The 12501-nt window shown below is 50.8% G+C and overlaps 1 protein-coding gene across 1 annotated transcript; it reads right to left on the reverse strand.

Moving 5' to 3' along the window:
* Window positions 1-515: 515 nt before the first annotated feature.
* On the reverse strand, window positions 516-10741 carry LOC117857689 (uncharacterized). Its single transcript, XM_072294225.1, has 9 exons — window positions 10456-10741; window positions 10145-10260; window positions 9397-9569; window positions 7789-7882; window positions 7303-7414; window positions 7079-7167; window positions 1172-1257; window positions 1007-1071; window positions 516-901 (listed from the first exon to the last, which is right to left on the reverse strand). The coding sequence occupies exons 1-9, from the start codon at window positions 10670-10672 to the stop codon at window positions 789-791; spliced, it is 1065 nt and encodes a 354-aa protein (XP_072150326.1). The 5' UTR covers window positions 10673-10741; the 3' UTR covers window positions 516-788.
* Window positions 10742-12501: the final 1760 nt, after the last annotated feature.

The raw sequence follows: 12501 nt of genomic DNA on the forward strand, positions 1-12501 counted from the left end.
GAGCTGAGCTATCATTTATATTTTCTATAAAATCATGAAAATATATTTTTGAATTTTTTAAAAAAAATACTGGAAAATATTTTAGAAAATAATATTTAGACAATTTTTTTAAAAAATATTTGGAAAAAGTCCATTTAATCCTCTCAACTATCATTGAGGTCCGATTTACCCCTCAGCTGACATGGCGCCACGTACGCTAAATCGTTGGAAACCACCTGGGGGGGAATCGGTTGGTTTTAAAAGTGGAGTGGGATGAAAATATGGTTTTCTGGTTGAAGGTGAAAATCAGATTTGTAAGTTTATTAGGAAACATTCCCTTGTCCCTTCGTTATAAAACACAAGGCATTATGGCTTATGTATCTACACAATAACAGAGGGAGTACACTAGGAATTTCCTCTAACTCTAATAGATTAGTTATTTTCATCCAGTTTTTTTTTTGTTGCTTCTGCACATCCGAAATGACTATTGGAATTTGTTTTACAATTCTAGAGAGATAGACACTGAGACAGGGGTATTGAGCAATGGAAACAATTACAAGTGTTGGAACAGATGAGAAGGTACAATGCTTTCGTGAGTTAACAAAAGAAAACAGAGGGCAACTTAAGTACATGTGCCACACCATGATGCAATGCTTTACATGATCTAACAGAAAAAAAAAAAACAAAAGCAGCCTAAAACTGCAGTGTGACTGTATGAGCATTCAGCATTTCACGTCCAAATCTATCATCATTTTTTATGCATCCGTGTTCATCTTGAATCATAAGAATTTAGCAACATCGCATGAAAGTTAGAGATTGCTGAGACCAAGGAACTCTGTGAAACTTGGATACTTGGGCTGCCATCCGATCTCAGCCCGGGTTTTGGAATTCTCCATCCTTTTCCCCAGTGGACCATCAGTCCCTACAGCAAGTAAATTAAAGGGAGATGCAGATATGTTAAGGGGCAAATGGTTCGCTCGAGGGAATTCATGGAAGTAGCTAGAATATTAGTAGATCACTGACTGACCAGTGAAGCCCTGGAATTTAGTGTCAAATTTTCCACTTCTGTTGACACGGTCCATAATCTCTTGCCTGCAATTTAAAAGTTTCATAATGTCAGCACTTGTATTTGCAGCAAAATCATCTTCGCGGAGCAGAAAGGGAGCTGAAGAAGATGAAGTTTGGTAGTGACCTAGATAGAGGCTCATTATCACAGCCCACAAAGATGCGGCCGCGTAATCTCCTTTTCATGATGGCAATTGCAAGGGAGGCGGCATCCTGTAAACAACATATAAGGCAAAGATTCGTAAAATGCAGAGCACATAGTAAATATATACCCTGGCATATTAATCAGGTACATATAATCAACAAGAGAATCCAGTCATCTCAATAAACTGTTTAAACCTTTTTTTTAAAAAAAAACTTAGTATCTACAGTATGGATGCACTTTTTTTAATTATCATTTGCTTCCATGGGGGATCATATACATATTAACACTCGGTGTATATGTTGCATCAAAGGCTTAGGTACATATTGATCCGAATTTGCCCCAAAACATCTACAATATGGTCTAAGATGCCTAGGACTGTCCTACCCTAAAAGTAGTCAACAAAAGTGGTGCTACAGCAAGCATATGCTGCAGCCCCACTGTCCTCCAGTCAACAAAACAGCTGCAGTCCCTCAAGGACAGTAGCACAAGGGCTAGCCAAGCAGCTGCAGCTCCACAAGGACTGCAGCCCCACAAAGACCACAAGGACCAGCTGTAGCCCTACAAGGACTGCAGCCCCACAAGGACCAGCAACAAGACTTTATCCAGCATCATTCTCCCCCTAAGTCTTGTGCGTCGTCTTGTGGGAAGGTTGGACCATCCCGGTCCTGGAACAGAGCTCAAGGAACTTGATCCTCCCAAGGGGCTTGGTGAGTAGGTCCACAAGCTGATCCTTAGTGTTGATGTAGCTCGCCTTGATGCTTCCTTCCTCCAAGCAGCCTCGGATGAAGTGGTACTTCACCCGGATGTGCTTGCTCCGCTCATGGAAAACGGGGTTCTTTGCCAGGGCCAGAGCGGACTTGCTGTCCACCCTAAGCTCCACCGCTCTAGTGTCTCTGCCAAGTAGATCACCGAGCAGTCGGGCAAGCCAAAGCGCCTGAGTTGAAGTAGTGGAGGCCGCTATGTACTCGGCCTCGCAGCTGTCCAGCTCCACCACCTGCTGCTTGACCGACTGCTAGCTAACGAGGCACTTGCCGAGGAAGAAGAGAATCCCGCTCGTGCTCTTTCTGGTGTCGATGTCGCCGGCGTGGTCGCTGTCACTGTACCCGACGAAGTGTGCCGCCTCGGGACACCCCGGGTAGAAGAGACCGTGGTCGAGGGTCCCCGCCATGTAGCGGACGATCCTCTTCACGGCCTGCTGGTGCTCCATCGTCGGTCGCTGCATGAACCGACTTACGTAGCCGATGGAGAATGCCAAGTCCGGCCGTGTGTGGGCGAGATAGCGAAGGCTCCCCACAAGACGCCGGTACTGCGTAGCGTCTACCTCCTCCGTCGTGCTGTCGCGGCTCAGCTTCAGCCTCTCCTCCATCGGAGTGAGACCTGGGTTGCAGTCGGTGAGCCCGGCTAGCTCCATGACGCGCTTGGCGTAGGCGGTCTGTCGAAGCGTGATCCCGGAATCATCCTGGTGCACCTCGATCCCCAGGTAGAAGGAGAGAGGTCCCAGGTAACTCATCTAGAAGGTGGCCTTCATTTCTTCCTTGAACGCCGCCACCTCCGCATCCTTGGTGCCGGTGATCACCAAGTTGTCGACGTAGACACCCACCAGCAGGGTATTTTCTCCATTGCCCCGCCGGTAGATGGCCGCCTCGTGCGGGCTTTGCTCGAAGCCCATCCCTTTGAGCGTGGAATCCAACTTGGCATTCCACACCCTCGGAGCCTGCCGCAGGCCATAGAGGGCCTTGCGCAAGCGCAGCACCTTGCCCTCCTTGCCGGGGATCGCAAAACCCGACGGCTGGTGTACGTAGACCTCCTCCTTCAAGTCGTCGTTAAGAAACGCCGACTTGACGTCCATGTGATGAACGCGCCAGCCTTCCTGGGCGACCAGCGCAAGGAGGAGTCGCACGGACTCCATCCGTGCCACGGGGGCAAAAGCATCGTCGAAGTCAATCCCCTCTTGCTGCACGAACCTACGTGCCACCAAGCGAGCCTTGTGCTTGACGATGGCACCGGCTTCATCCCTCTTCAGCTTGAACACCCATTTAAGGGTGATCGCGCGGTGACCATGAGGGAGGTCAGCAAGCTCCCAGGTGCGGTTCTTCTCAACCGCGTCCATCTCCGACTGCATCGTAGCGCGCCATGCCGCGTGTCTCTCGGCCTCCGCGAAAGATCGAGGTTCGTCGTCATCGCATGCAAGGTGCAACTGTGCCTCCAGGTCGCGAGGCACCAGTCCCGGCACGACTTGTCGCCGAGGAGGTCTTCCATCGTACGGTACCGCAACTGCTCGCCGTCGAAGTACGCGTCGATGCGCTCCTCGTCGTGAGAGAGCGGAGTAGCGAACTCCACCGGGCTGTGCTCGACATGAGCTGGTGTCGGAGTAGACGTGCTCGGAGGAGTGGCCGTCGGTGCTGGAGTACGTGGCGTCGCCAGCTGTGGTGGTGCTGGCGAGAAGCTCGTCGCAGCCGAAGTCGCGGCTGGAGAGCGTGGCGCTGCCGGAGTAGCAGGCGTCGGAGTCGGTGGAGGTTCGGGGACCGGGGTAGGCACGCTCGACGAAGAAGAGCTGCCTACTCCCCCAGCTCCCTCGAAGTGGACGTACTCAACAGTGAAGTCGTCGTACGTCGGAGTCGAACCGTCGTCCACCGCCTTGTCCCACGCCCATCCTCACCCTTCGTCGAACACAACATCACGCGCTGTGCGCACACGCTGTGTCTCCGGGTCGAGAATGCGGTAGGCCTTCGAACCCTCCGTGTAGCCGATGAACACTCCTGGAATGCTCCTGTTGTCAAGCTTGCCGATGTGGCCAAGCTCCTTGGCAAACGCGAGGCAGCCGAAGACCCGCAGGTGGGACACCACCGGCTTGCGCCCATGCCAAGCCTCATATGGCGTCCTGCCGTCGAGCGCCTTGGTGGACGAGCGGTTGAGGATATAGACAGCCGTTACCACCAGACCCAGAGAATAGCCGGCATCCCCCTCTGCTTGAGGAGGGCCCGAGTCATTCCCACAACAGTCTGGTTGCGCCGCTCGACGACGTCGTTCTGCTGTGGGCTTTAAGGCGCGGAGTAGTGGCGCTAAATGCCCTCATCAGCGCAGTACGATGCGAATTCAACCACCGTGAATTCGCCACCATTGTCGGTGCGCAACACGTGCAGCTTGCGGCCGCACTCTGCCTCCGCAGCAGCCTGCGTGCGCCTGATGGTGTCCGCAGCCTCTCTCTTGCTGCCGAGGACCATCACCCACATGTAGCGGGAGAGGTCGTTGACGAGCAACAAGAAGTAGCGTCGTCCTCCGGGTGTGGCCGGTGTCACCGGGCCACACAAGTCCCTGTGCACGAGCTCGAGCCGCTCCTTGGCTCGGAAGCTCGCCTGCTGGGGAAAGGGGAGCTGTCTCTGCTTTGTCAACACACAAACATCGCAGAACTGCTCCACATGATCAAGACATGGCAGGCCTCGCACCATCTCCTTGGCACTGAGCCGCTTCAGGGCCTCGAAATGAAGGTGCCCGAAGCGCTCGTGCCACTGCCACGCCTTGTCGTCCCGACGAGCAGCGAGGCAGAAGGGTTGTGCCACCTGCACATTGAGGATGTAGAGGCGATTTGCGCCTCTAGTTACCTTGGCAAGAAGGCGACGACAGCGGTCCGAAATCCTCATGACTCCGTCGTCGATCACCACGCGCGAACCGTTCTCTTCCAGCTGTCCCAGGCTGATGATAGAGTTCCTCAGCGCGGGGATGTAGTACACTCCGATGAGCAGCCTGTGCTCTCCAGACTCGGCGGTGAAGATGACGGAGCCGACGCCCTTGATCTCTACGCCGGAGGCATCCCCAAACTTGACGGTGCCTCGGACGCTAGAGTCAAGCTCGGTGAAGAACTCTCGCCGACCGGTCATGTGCTGGGTAGCGCCGGTGTCGAGGCACCACCCCTCAATCCTATCGTTGCTGGAGCCGTCGCCGAGGAAGGCGTGTGCCCTCGGCTCGTCAAGGTGGAGGAGAACCGCTGCGGCCGATGCCGCTGGAGTTAGCTCGATGCTTGCATGTGACAGGAGCAGAGCCAGCTCCTCCTCCTCCGCTAGTGCGACGTGAGTCTGGCCGCGTCTTGGCTGTCGACAGTCCTTGGTCCAATGGCCAAGCCTGCCACAGTTGCGGCACGTGTCGTCTCGTGGCGGCCTGTGTTCGCCGGCGGCACCACCCTGGGCGCCTCCTCGCGCGCCGCCAGCACCACCCTGGGCGCCTCCTCGCGCGCCGCCCTCGGCACCTCGTCGCGCCTTGGGCGCCTTGCGTGGCTTTCCGCGCCTGCGGCCGCCTGTCGAGGAAGAAGGCTCCCCCTTCTTCCGATCACCCTGGCGGGCCTCCCACTGCTCCTGAGTGAAATGGAGCTTCCCGCCAATGATGACAGGCCCTGAGGGAGGCTGTGACTCGTCGCTATCGACGACCTTGAGGCGACCTATCGCCTCCTCGATCGACATCCTGGAGAGGTCTAGCAGAGACTCGATCGAGCGAGCGATCTGCTTGTACTTCTCGGGTACGCAGCGGATGAGCTTCTCGACAGCTCTCTCCTCGCCGTAGGTGTCGTCGCCGTACTGCACCATCTTCTGCAACAGAGTGTTGAGATGGAGAGCAAAGTCACCAACGTCCTCACCTGGCTTGAAGGCCAGGTTCTCCCACTCCTTGCGAAGTGCCTGCAGTGTGGACTTGCGGGCGCGATCGTTGCCGATGCGTGCCGCAGCGACGGCATCCCAAGCCTCCTTGGCAGTCCGCTTCTGGGAAAGCAAGAACTGCATCTCGGGCGGGACTGCAGCGATGAGGGCGTCCAGCGCCCATCGATCCTCATCGTAGTCGACGTCACTGTATCGGACTGCCTCCCACATGTGCCGCACCTGGAGCCTCACCCTCATCACCGCGGCCCACTCGACGTAGTTGGTCTTGGTGAGGGTAGGCCACCCACCGCCGGGGCCGACTTCCCTGACAACAGCATGGGCCCCGTGGCGACCATGACAGCGGTCCGAGGAGGGAGAGCCACGCTGCCTGTAAGGGCCGCGCTCTCCGTCGACCCGGCCGCCGCGCCGCCGATCGAACTCCATCTCCGCCTCCAGCTAGGCAGCCCTCTCCCGCAATCGCTGGACCTCCAGTCGAGGTCGATGTGCGGGTCGCCCTGGAAGTCGCGGTCACCATGTCCGCCAGGAACACGGTCATCGCGCGCGCCCCCGCCTGGAGCGCCGGCTGTGCACGCCCGTCTGGGCTGCCGCCGCCGTGCCCGCGGGGGTGCTCGGCTGCCCACTACGCCGCCCGTTCCTGCGCCGCCTCCCTTGCTAGCACGAGCTCTATGTCGGTACCGCCATCGGCAGAGGTAGCGCTGCTGATGCTACCGCCACGTAGAGTATCGAGCTCCGCTGCCGCTGCCGCCGCCGCTTCCGCTTCTGCCCTTGCTGCAGCCAGCTCCGCCGCCACCAGCCTCGATGCCCGCCGCCGCCGCAGCGGTCTCCGCCGCCACTCGGGTACGCTCCTCTGCCACAGCGAGCTCGGCCTCCTGCCGACGCCGCGCACTCGAGGCGACCGAGTGCTGAGACTGTCCTGCGGACATAGCGCGCCACCGGGGGGCTGCGTGGGGAAGAGGCTGCTTCCGACGAGCTGCCGCTCGTCTGCGTAGAGGGAGAGGAGTGAGCAGGGACAGCCGGTGCTTCTGCTACCGGCTGGGGACGAAAGGTGGCTAGGGAGGGTTGTGAGCAGGAGATGTTCAAGCTACAGGATAGTACGGCTCTGATACCAGTTGTTAGGATCTGAACTGTAACTCTCATCGAGAGGATGGCACTAGGAAGAGTTGGGGCAATTTTCTAGATTTTCTTTCTACACAATACAATCATCCATGTTATAATACAAACATAAATAAGTAGCAACTCTTACTTCATAATGTATCAGATTGAGTATATGGTCAGGACGTGCATCCAAGGTTCCTTTTGACAACCAGTAAACATGAGGACCTCGATCCGATTTGTGTTGGAAGTCAAGGAATATTGTATTAGTTCTGCCAATTGTAATTCAGTGGGGTTCGGGCAAAGTATATCAAAGAACACTAGATGCTTGAAAGTAGGAATATGTATTAAAAAAAGGACATGTCGGTGAGGATATGTAAAGTCCTACTAGCCTGAGAACACAGCCTCCTGCCTCAAGGACAACATTTTCAGCTTTTAGAAGGACATCCGTACGAGGGCTTTGACCAATCTGTATGCATGGAGAATCCTACACAAGCAGAAAAGAGACAAAGGTTAAATTAAATCAACAAAGCCAGACCTGGCACTGAAACATTGTGGTAAAGCACAAGCAAATAGACCAGGGTTCTAGAAACTGGATCATAATTAAAAAATGTAACATCCATGAAACAGCATGTTCCCAGCCTGAATATGGATCCTTTTTCTTGTTCCATAGTTCACAAATTCCGATACGAGTTTCGAATGCTTCTGCTTGGAATATTAGCTGAAAGTAATACTGTCTCTAGTCCTCTACTAAAAAAAAAGAGGGGAGAGTTTTGCACCCACAAAGATGAGAAGCAAGCGAATGACTTAGAAAACTCTTCTATTGTATGATGTATAATATAAATCTCAGAGTAATAATACCTCACTGCACAATCCATTATCACTGCAGTCATAGACGGCAGTACTCGAGGTGAACAGGAAAGAGCCTTCTCCATTCCAATTCGAAGCTGCTACTCTGCAAATGTCTTCTGAAATAAGGATGTCTGACATGTACTTGACACTAATGGTTTTAAAGTACAAGACAGAGCTAGACATATTTGACGGTGAGAACACTTGGATCGTTCATGAATACTTTTACACACTTCCATCGCCAGAAAACAGCACTACTTCAGTCAATGAGTTCAGGAAAGAGGGTTCTCAGGGTCAGGTGATGGTCTACTGCCGGAGTAGCAGGCCGGCCAACGGTGGGGATGCTGCCAACCACAGGCAGGAGGACGGCTGGTTGAGAAGGGCCAGGGTGGGGGTGGCAGCAATGCCGGGTTAGCGTGGTGAGGGAAAGTAGATGTGGATCTAGCGGCAGGGATATCCCTAGACGGGGGAAGAGGCTGGCTGAGCAGGGAAGTGATTTGAGGGCTGAGTCCATGCACTGCTAATTTGCTAGAGAGATTGATCCCTGAAAGAAGATAGCAGCACTGACTAAAACACTGATGAACATATAGGTGATTTTGATCTGCCATCATCCATATATTTTTAGCTTCAGGGATCATCTATTGAAGAAAAGGCAACATCTCGTTGATCAATACTCATGTAGTCCTGCCAATTAAGGGAGAATCAGTGATGCTCATTGCTTGATATTAGTGCTGGCAGTTTCATATATTTCCCTCCATGTATCATAAGCCCAGTAAACCCCCTTGAAGCGTGGCAGTTTCCTGGCATAGTCTCAACTCATTTAAGATAACCCTATTGCAAGGGGAGCAATATGTTTACACAAGAGACTTGGGTAAGAATTATGAAACTTAATGGGCAAACAAATCAGATGAAGCCAATAGCCACCCAAGTCATATTTTTATTTAGCATTTATGAAGTGAAACAGGTTTGATAGAAGTTTCCTGGTTTCTCTGTTTAATTGTGGATCCATTAGATCACAATGGCAAAAATTGTCCGATGATGATGAGAATGACTCGACCAAGGGGGAGAGACGTTCCCCTGATTTTTTCCCTTAAGAAGGTTTCACCAGCCTTCGAATCTGGAATGGTGACAGGTTTCATTGATGATGATGGGTATGGGTTTGCGATATATATAGCTAGTCGCCTAGTCGTTAACTGCAGGCAGAGCCCTTAAAAGATTTGATGAGTTACATAAGGCTGCATCATCTAATTTATGCACATTGCATTTCATCCTAAGCCTTGCAAACACCTCTCTGTTCTTATTATATAACTCATCTCAAAGCCTTGTCGGATTATTTTAAAAAGTATATTGAATGTGCAAATTTGGTTAAAAGATAAACAAATTTCAGTAAGAGAATAAATAACCAAAGCCCTACAATTCCATGTTATAGAACATTTTTGCAAGCACCGAGCATGCCAAATGCTAGAAGAATGTGCCCAAAAGCCAATCATGCATTACAACTGACAAGTATGGAGATTTCAATAATTATTTCTGATGAAGAGAAAATCAGAGCATGTCCACGTTGGAAATACAGAATGAACAAAAGGAGGCAATCATCATTGAAAGCATACAGTTATTTACCTCAGGTCCCCAGCATAATCCTCAGAACGATATGGCGGAGCACAGAAAATAACATATGGAAATTTTGGACCTGGTATGGACCCCTTCAAGGAGGGAATGATACCAAGTTCAGTTAATTCACAGTGATGATCTGTGGTTGCAGTATGGCCATAAACATTGGAACCTGGATGTTCCTACAAGGCAAGCTCTTAATCAGAATAAGCTTTACGGTATTTGACCTGTGAAGGAATTGACATTTACAAACTGTGCCGCAAAGATATCGCAAGGGTAACAGCCATAAAAATATCATTGATTACAATTGCCAAAATCATAGCATGTTAGTGGTACTTCGCTATACCACTAAAGAAATGTTAGCACAGTTGAATGGTTGATTTGTATTTCTATTTTTTGGAGCGACCTGCAGTTAGTTGCCTTTAAAACAAGATTAACTTTAGCCACTCTCTCCTACCCTTTAGATCAAAATCCGACTATTTACAGGTGTTATCCATTTCTATATGCATGTAATCCAGGATTACACTATTCTTCCCACGACAATGTAATTTTGGGTGTCTGGGTGCAATCATCAGTCGACATTCCTTTTTATAACTCAACCGTAGATATTTAAAGCTATCCAATCCCCATTGCAAGCTGTTTAAAGCTATCCAATCCCCATTGCAAGCTGTTGACGAGTTGGAGTCTTACAGACGTAACGCTGCTCCCAACAGAGAGGCAAGGTCGATAATCTATCTCAGGTGCAATCAGTTGTAACCTGTTTCCACATCTCAGCGACGATCCGGCCAAGCACGCCAGGTCCAACGATCAGTAGGTCGTTTTGCCCGACGCTCTCCAACGAGCGAGCGTCGACCCCCGTGGCATCCGATACTCCTACGATCACGCAACCGTGGAAAAAATGAATAATCACACGAAAACGAAACGGGACTCGATCAATCGCGTGAATTTCGGAAGAATTAACTCTCTAGAACGAAAAGAAAGAAAAAAAAGCAGAGATAACATCGCAAACTGGAGGCGGCGCCAGTGATGGGAAGGCCCGCAGCGGCATTGGCTGGACGGCGGGTTTACCGATGGTGGAGGAGGAGTCGGCGGCGGTGGCGGCAGACATGGCGGCGCGGCGGCGCGGGCGGGAGACGCGGGCGCTCGGGATTGGAGCGGGGCGATGGACAAAGAGGGTGGAGGAGGCGGCGACAGGCGCGGTAGCGTGCAGATAGGGAATCGGCGTTGACTGGTGGAAGTGAAGTCGGCGAGGACGAGGTGGGGGTAACCGCGCGCCTCCGCCCATGCCGATGGCGTGGCGGCGTGTCGCTCGTCGGGGGCAGGTGTGGCCGTGTGGGAAAAAAAAAGCCGAGCCGCCGAGGGGACGGGGGCATTTTGTAATTTGTACACGCTATTTCCGTCCTACTGACACGCGGCACGTTATCCGTTGACAGTTGGGCCAATGGCCACACACATATGGGGGTCACGGGTCAGGCTCCGCATTGCTAGTGATCTCAACCGTTCGTCCATAATAAGCCTACTTGCTCCGCCATAAAAAAAGAGTTTCGAAGAACGTCCATCCAACTTTGCTGATTGTTTATCGCTTAATTATTGTGAGTAGCTAATAAAATTAGTAATAAGCTCCCTATGCCAAATGAGTTTTGGAAAAACTAAAGCTGTAACCTTAATTTGAGCACACTATACTCCTACACAATTACAGAGAATATTGCACCTGCTTTTCTACGTCAATTTGAAACCAAGACAATAACCACAAAAACTCACCTAAAAATCAGTTAGACAGCCTTTTGTGTGCGCATGGGTAGTGATTGGTTAGATGTGTCAGCTTGAGCCAGGATAGCAAGTGCCGTATCTTTAAAATCCATTATTTGTGGCAAACATCATCCACCTCGAGCACTTTAACAACTTGCACTTTCTATGTCAACATTTCCTATAGATTAATTTAAAAAAAGTAAAAGCATAGTCGGGCGCTATGCCGACGTGGGCTTATACATGGATGGAAGGCTTACTTCCTCACCTCACCCAAGTTGTGTCCACACTTGATACATGGTTTAATATTTTTTTACAACTGATTAAACAATCAATAGCTCAATACTTTTCTTACAAATGATTCAACAATCAATAGATCCTAACTCAACATTTTGAATAGGCTAATTTAACATTATGTGGTGATTAGATATGTATTTGGCTTGATGAAATCAAATATGTACATATGCAAGGTTGATCTGCTTCCCACCTCATCTTTGCCCTTCATCTAATGTATCACAAATCTTAAAATCTGAAAGGTGTATAAGCTAAAATCTCTGTGAAAGATGGATAGAAAGTCTGTACCAAACACATTGCTACTCCAGGATATCTCGGGCAGTCGGGCCAGGTTCCCATGTTTGGGCAGGTCCAAGATGATGCGCCATACCAACCGCATAGTTATGCTTGAGTCGGTCGTTCGGCTGGGCAGAGATTGCCGCTGCATTCCACGCGCTTGAGGTCACCAAGATCATGTCAAAGTTGGAGGAGAAGCACATGAACAGATGACGGAAAGGATGGGTAGGACTAGATTCAGTGTTGTTAGATGTCACCTTTGTGCATAGACGACAGGAATTCTTCGCTTTAGTTGTGAAAAGGGAATGCCCGCCTGATAAAACATCAAAGCATGCACTGTAGTGCAAGGATTCTTAATTTGCTTTCTTGTTAAGAAAGACTTCGATTAGGTGTTGAAAGGTTAGCCAAAATAGAACAACCAACTATCTAGGGCTTTTCACACTTTCGGCATTGCTATGCAACCATCGGAATCTGGAAGCTTGCACGACAAATTGACTGCTCGGAATCCACAGATCAACATACATGAAGCTTTATTTTTATTCAATGATTTCTTTCTTTCTCTAGCAGGATAAAAGATGCAATATATAGCATGTTACACATCTACAACAGCCATAAATCTTCCTGTGTTCGTTGCGACCCGCTAAGCTTTTTCTAGCTATGCAACTTGCGGGCCTAACAGATAGTCCCCGAGGAGCCCCCCGTGATCCCCTTTAGTACCAGGTGGGGGCACCAACCGGTCTTTAACCGGTTGGTTCCCTAACCCGATACTAATATGCTACCCCCTTTAGTACCGGATGA

This window comes from Setaria viridis, chromosome 5 (genome assembly GCF_005286985.2).
Source record: "Setaria viridis chromosome 5, Setaria_viridis_v4.0, whole genome shotgun sequence".
In the NCBI taxonomy this organism is placed as follows: domain Eukaryota; kingdom Viridiplantae; phylum Streptophyta; class Magnoliopsida; order Poales; family Poaceae; genus Setaria; species Setaria viridis.

Excerpts from the sequence above, each read along its gene's own strand:
- LOC117857689 (XM_072294225.1), bottom strand. The coding sequence starts at position 10,672 with ATGGGCGGAGGCGCGCGGTTACCCCCACCTCGTCCTCGCCGACTTCAC. Across the intron at positions 7,883-9,396 it reads GATTATGCTGGGGACCTGAG|AGTAGCAGCTTCGAATTGGA; the intron begins GTAAATAACTGT and ends AGACATTTGCAG. Across the intron at positions 1,072-1,171 it reads GATAATGAGCCTCTATCTAG|GCAAGAGATTATGGACCGTG; the intron begins GTCACTACCAAA and ends TTTAAATTGCAG.